We start from the raw sequence: 7056 nt of genomic DNA on the forward strand, positions 1-7056 counted from the left end.
CCTAGCCGATCAAGACTTGGGAGGAGATAGAGAACCATGACTTATGAACGTCACCTGTGTGTGACACTGTGAACGTTGTAGAGCACACCCCTCGCTTGTAGCTCGTTTGTACATTGTTTACATGCCAAATACAAATGGAAATCGTTCCTATTTATCCCCAGTGAGACAAACTGCTCGAGGGAGGAGAGAGTTCCCAGCAAACTCATCCACTCCTTCGCTGAGCACCTCTTCTTGTCCAGGAAACTTCGGACTTTTTCGAGACACTTGATCTGTCTTTCCTGTGAGGGAGAAGCCCGAAAAAGAACTGAATTCAGAACTATCCCCAAATAGAGAATAGTCTGATTCGACTTGATCTGAGACTTCTCCTTGTTGATGACCAGGCCTAGATCTTGAGCCATCATAAGTCTTTCGTAAATCCTCCAGACATTTCTCCTTCGATCGTGAACAAATCAGCCAATCGTCCAGATAAAAGGATATCCTGACACATTCGCCATTATCCAGGTGAAGACTTGAGGAGCCGTGCTGAGACCAAAGCAAAGCACTCTGAATTGGAAGCACTTGCCCTGCATTACAAATCTCAGGTACTTCCTTGAAGTCGGATGGAAATAAGCGTCCTGCAAATCGAGGGACACCATCCAGTCCCCTGGACGTACTGATGCCACCACAGACTGAGTCGTCTCCATGGAGAACTTCGTCTTCTCCGCGAAGATGTTCAGAGAGCTGAACATCCAGGACGGATCTCCATCCACCCGAGTTCTTGGGCACTAGAAACAGGCGATTGTAAAAGCCTGGGGAGGATAGATCCCGAAGTGGTTCTATCGCTCCCTTGTCCAGCATTTGGTCGATTAGATCTAGGAGGGCCTTCTGTTTCCCCGGATCTGTGTACAGGGCTACTAAGACCAGCGGAGTATCTGCGACAGGAGGCTTCATCAGAAAGGGGATCTTGTATCCTTCCTTGATGACTGAGAGGGACCAGGTATCCGCCCCTCTTCTCTTCCAAGACTGCCAATAACCTGACAGTCTTGCACCCACTGTCTGAAGGAGATGTACTTCATTTTATGGAGCGAGCTCTGAACGAACCTTTGTTTGATCTTGCTCCTGATTCTTGCATTCTTCCTCTAAAATCTGGTCTTGAAGTAGTCCTGCCTCAAAAGGGCTGCTGGAATTTCTTTTCCTCCCATTTCGAAGAGGGAGCGGCTGCCAAGGGCTCACGAGCCGAACGAGATAACAGGTCTTGGGTGGCTTTTTGGGCCAGAGAAAGCATAATGTCTCTCAACAGGGCCTCAGAAAAAAAGATGTTGCGACAGGGGGGTGTAAAGAAGCTCAGACTTCTGGGCAACAGTTACAGACCTTGAAGTAAAAGAGCAAAGCAGGGCCCTCTTCTTTAGGATTCCAGCTGAGAATAGCGAAGCCAACTCATTCGCCCCATCTCTAAGGGCCTTGTCCATACAGGACATAATACTGGTTAGGTCCCGAGTTCCTTCCATCTGGTCAGTCTTCCTGGCCAGAGTCCCTAGCGACCAGTCTAAAAAACTAGAAACCTCAAAGGCTCTAAAAATGCCTTTGACGAGATGATCCAGCTCCGACATCGACCACATGACCTTGGCTGAGTTGAGAGCATGCCTTCTAGCCGAGTCCACTATGCCAGAGCAGTCACCCTTGGAGGAGGCAGACACTCCCAGACCCAAAGGTTCCCCAGTCTCATACCACATACCAGCCTTCGAAGCAAGACGAGCTGGTGGAAACGAGAACGAAGTCTTGCTTGTCTCCGTTCCTTCATCCAGTCATCAATCTTCGCAAGAGCCTTCTTTGCAGAAATCGACAGCTTCATCTTGATGAAGACCGACTGTTTCTTGGCCTTTTTTCTGCTAAATTGGGATTGAGGAGATTGCGGAGCAGCAGGTTGGAATTCCTCTCCAAAAAGTTCAAGAAGGGAGCGAGAGAGAACTTTGTAATCTCCGGCAGCGTCAGCAGGTTTATCATCGTCATCAGAGACCTCCTCTAGATCCTGATCCACATCTGCAACATCCTTCGAACGAGAAGAAGGCTCCTTAGAATCCGACAACGGCAAATCAAAGGAATCGTCCTGCAAAAGAGGGCTGCAAGAAGCTAGACCCCGAGAACAGCTTGTGTCCTGGCGCCGAGCGTAGGAGTCGTCCTGGCGCCGGGAAGAGGTATCGTCCTGGCGTCGAGCGCTAGAAGAGTCCTTGGTGCGGTAGGAGGAAGAGTCCCGAAGGAGAGAGGGAGAGGAGTCCTTACGCCAAGAGCTGTTAACGTCCTGGGAACGAGAGGCAGTATCGTCCTGAGGAAGCAGGTTGGTATCGTCCTGGCGCCGAGAGTGAGAGCCAGAGTCGTCCTGGCGTCGGGAACGAGAGGAGGTATCGTCCTGGCATCGTGAACGAGAGGCAGTATCGTCCTGGCGTCGTGAACGAAAGGCGGTATCGTCCTGGCGTCGAGAACGAGAGGCGGTATCGTCCTGGCGACGAGAGGAGGTATCGTCCTGGCGACGAGAGGAAGTTTCATCCTGCGTAAGCATACCGTCATCGTCCTGGCGCCGAGAGAGAGAGGAGTTATCGTCCTGGCACCGAGAGGAACTCCGTTCCTAATTAGAAGTTGACTTCTTAATAGGCAAAGAGTCGTGAGGGCGGCTAAACGCTTGAACGTAAAAAGTTGTTCCTGCATGACAGACATAAAGGATTTAGCAACTTCTGCTGGGTCTTGTGGTCCCGAAGGAGAGGGCTGACGAATAACACTCGTGGAAGGAGAAAAATCTTCGGCTGCTTTATCCTGACTTGCGGACTTAGACTTCGTCCTTTTCACAGGCACGGAGTCTACATCGTCCTCCGACGGATAAGGTTCATAGCTGCTAGAACCGGGAGAGAAAGAACGAGACAGTTCGTCGCGGTTCCACCTCCTCTTCATAGGTCTTGACGCCTCAAACTTCCATTTACGTCTGGGCGAGGGATTCGGAGAAGAAATCAACACATCCGACACGTCTTTTCCGTGACAGTCACGAACAGCCTGGGAATCGGCAACAGGACTGCCTGAGGCGACGGCTGAATGAGGGTACGTACCTCTCACCCATTTCGGTTGTCAACGTACCTTCTCCCTTGGTCCTGAGAGCTTGGTAGAGGTCTAGACCTAGGGTAATGACAGGTTCGGTCAGTCGCCACCTCCACTGCACTTTCACAAGTACTAAAATCACTTTCACTTTTCTTACCTTTAAAGGCCGCAAGTTGTTCTTTAATGGCCTTCAACTCGGCAGCCATCCTAGCATATCGAGGGTCATCCGCAGATACGGATCCTGTAGAAGGGGCAGGAGTTACTAACTCAAGGGAAGGATCAACTTCCAAAGAGGAATTAATTATAGGTTCAAATGATAAATCTACACTAAGTTCGTCTTCCTTCCCACTAACAGACTTAGATTTAGACCTAGAAGCTCTCCTAACTCTATCGAGCTCTAGTTTACGCACATAGCGCTTCATAACCAACCAATCCTTTTCACTCAAAATCTTACATTCCCCGCACCTATTATTAAGGGCACATTAAAAACCCCTACAAATCAAACACACGGTGTGAGGGTCTACCGCCATTTTCGGTAACCTCACCTTATATTCCTCATTCGCACAGACACGGAATTGAATTTTATCACTCATAATGATTAACAGCAAAAAAGCAAAGAAATAACAGAAACACAATTGCCAAATCCCCAAATCAGTGTACTTCACCAAATAGCAGACTGGTACAGCAAAACAGGGAAAGCGAAGAAAAACTCTTAATGACGGACCGTGTTGTCAATCCGGCCGGCAGAGATTAACTGAAAAACAGAAAACGGGAATGATTCCTCGTACCACCCTGTAAGGGGTGTTAACCACCTAACCGCACAACCACCACAAAGCGGTTGCCGCGTTTTGAAAAATTCTGCCGAAAGTCAGACATTAGCCATATATATATAACTGCCAGGTAAGTTCTATTCATAAAAATAAATTATATATCAACATGTCAAGTGACACTTTTTCACCATTTGGTAATGCGGATTTACAAAAATATTACAGCGTTCATAATTAATTCTTGGATGGCCTGCTGATAGATAATATAAGCATTTAGAACTAAATCTAGAATTAATCTTTATTGTTCCTGTGAGTGATGTCTTTTGTGTTAGTAGGGATTCTGCTAGAGGATGAACCAACAGGTTCAATGTTGAGATCGTCATCATAAACATCGCTATTAGTAATATAATCATCATTATCATGCTCAATATGGCTGTCTAAATCATTAGCACTTGTTTCTGAATCATAAAGATAATCAATATCTTTTATCCCGCCAACCAAAAACAAAATCTTAATCGATAAGCCAAACGGCGTCTACCCCCTCGCCAACGGCGCATGCTTAGCACACTCCTATAACCTCAAAGTATAAGATTTCTGGCAACTTTGCTTTGTAAACAATCACTGATTGGTTAAAGTAGCCTGTGACGTCAATAGAAGGCGGAGCTAATCACATACGTATGAGGGAGAAAGGATGTGAACAATGCATCCACAATATAGACGCTCGCAAGTTGATGGCAATTAATGCATCCATCATATGGACGAGTCGTCCTTCGTGGGTTAATTGCTAATTCTACATGTGCCATTATTTGTACGTTATAAAGGATTTTATAATGCATTCCCCACCCAAAAGCCCCTGTAAGGACACCGATCCCTTCATCATCCAGAAAATAAGTAATTCATTAGAAAAAAAAAAAACCCCAGTGGGAACTCAGGGTTTTGGGTGGGGAAAACATACTGGGGAATCGATATATAAACGTAAAACAAGCCTTTTCTTCTCTATACATTACCTTCTTGAAATTATAATAACCGGAGGAAAATACAAAACAGTATATCTGGATAAACTTTGGAGGCGCCGTTACAAAGATTGTGTCATGAAAAAATACAGTAACCAGTGCTGCCAACGTCCGATGTAGATCAAATGTTATTTTGTGACCTGTCATACTACTAGGCTAGGTTAGGTGGGTTTGTTATGTTCTGTGCCCTTTTTGTACTTTTTATATATTGAGTAAAACTTATATGGAGAAATTATTTAATATATGGAAATATCTATCATTACTATCTTTAGTAATGTCAACGTGCCGTTGGTAACTCTGTGTACCATACGTCATCGTTGGTAACACTGTGTATTATTGGTAACGTTGCTAATGTTATCGTTCGTTCGTAAGAGAAGTGACACCGTGCATCTCAAAGTTATCCGAATTGGTTGATCTGTTTGTTTCTGATTGAAATGAACATCAAATTCGCTTAATTCACGTTATTTACTATAAGAAAACAATTATATTTCGTTTCCCCAGTATGTTTTCCCCACCCAAAACCCCGAGTTCTCACTGGGGGTCCCCCATTATCGTAGGATATAGATGTATATATATTTCTGAAACTATTCATTTGCGACGGAAACGAGTGTCATTTTTTAAGAGATCGTAATTTTTTTCTATAAGAAACAGTAGTTTTTTTCCTAGGTTACATTGCCATGTAATTCACTACAAAAATACCAAAAATTCATCAAATTATTAGTGGCAGAGTTATTGTATATAAATACCAAATCACTTTGTTTACTACAGGAAAACATGTTTTCTGTTCGAAGTTTCCCTGTCCATAAACATAAATTAACAAAAAAAAAAAAACGGAAAGTGATTTTAAAGTGAGAATAACTTGGTGGGACTCTAACGAAAATTGACAAGGAGGGGTTTAGAGCCCCATCCTAAGATTAGCCTGTTTGTGTTTGCTTCCCCCCAACCGCCTTCAGTCCTGGCAAGGGAGCACCAAATCTTATAACATAAATCATAAACTAGCTTTATATTATCGTATTTCAAATCAAATTAAATAATAACTTAGCCATAAATAATTACGATTTGACAAGTGATAACGAATTACATTTACCAATACCTTTTTCTTCCTTTCCTGCATTAACAATGGTTTCTTCTCTAATGTATTTAGTAAAATACTTATCGACATCGGCGTGTCCATTATGTTCGACACAGCAGGGCATATATTGCACATAGTTTTCCTCATCATTCTTCTTGTCAGACAATGAACTTAATTCTATTTTCGTTGACATTTTTTATAAAAGTTACTTTAATTTTTAAGGTATAAAGGAGAAGTTTCCCGCTTTTCAGATTCTACTAGGTTCAGTCTTCAGTTTCAGTCCAGTATATTGATTATATAGTTGTATTATTGCCTTTGTAACGGCCACCCCGTGGTTTATTTTTCTTTACTGTAATCTACACTTTCTCTCACTTTGCTTTAGTTTGATTTAGAACTTGTCTAACATTTCTTTTCTGGCTTTCTAAATTTTGTAAATGATTTTTCGATATTCAAATATGTTTTTCTTATTTTCTTATTTAAAAACTAGTATTTTTTTATTAGATTTTCAGGGTGAGGTCTTGTAAGGACACCGAACCCTTCTTCGTCCAGAAAATCGACAAATTACTTATTTAATTGAATTCTCTTTTCGCCACACTGTGGTTTCCCATATATATATATATATATATATATATATATATATATATATATATATATATATATATATATATATATATATATATTCCGCTCTACCAGAGCTACATTTTGACATATGTATCATTTCATAACATGTTTCTGTTAACCCATAATTCATATATTTGTAAGTGTAAGAAAACACATATATTTTGGCGGGCTCTTCAATCTGATTTGGCGCCAGCGTCATCCTACCTTTCCGTCCGCACCTTGTAATATACTCCCGTGCACATTCGAATAAAGTATCAGTTGATCTTGGTGACGCTCGTCTCACTGTCCTTACAACTGGTGACCCCGGAGTTGAAAGTAGCATCAGCGGTTTTGGCTTTGCCATTAACGGACTTATTACGGCCGTGCTACCTTCTCCATACTCCGTTACCTTAGGCACGAGCCTGCCTTTGGTTCTCCCACACTTCGGTGAACGTAAGGCAGTAGGATGAGCTTAACCGACATATCAACTTCTCACCTCTTCGCCGACTCGTCGTCTGGCCACGATGCAGGATGCAACACG

General features: G+C 43.1%; 1 protein-coding gene across 1 annotated transcript in view; it reads right to left on the bottom strand.

Annotated features, from left to right (window-relative positions):
• The window catches only part of LOC137623358 (ribonuclease H2 subunit C), a 157932-nt gene extending 151721 nt beyond the window's left edge, over window positions 1-6211 (bottom strand). The window contains exon 1 of the mRNA XM_068354189.1: window positions 5937-6211. Within this exon, the coding sequence (XP_068210290.1) occupies window positions 5937-6108 (172 nt within the window). The 5' untranslated portion in view covers window positions 6109-6211. The remainder of the gene's footprint in view (window positions 1-5936) is intronic.
• Window positions 6212-7056: the final 845 nt, after the last annotated feature.

Source organism: Palaemon carinicauda, chromosome 30, assembly GCF_036898095.1.
Source record: "Palaemon carinicauda isolate YSFRI2023 chromosome 30, ASM3689809v2, whole genome shotgun sequence".
NCBI classification, from domain to species: Eukaryota; Metazoa; Arthropoda; class Malacostraca; order Decapoda; family Palaemonidae; genus Palaemon; species Palaemon carinicauda.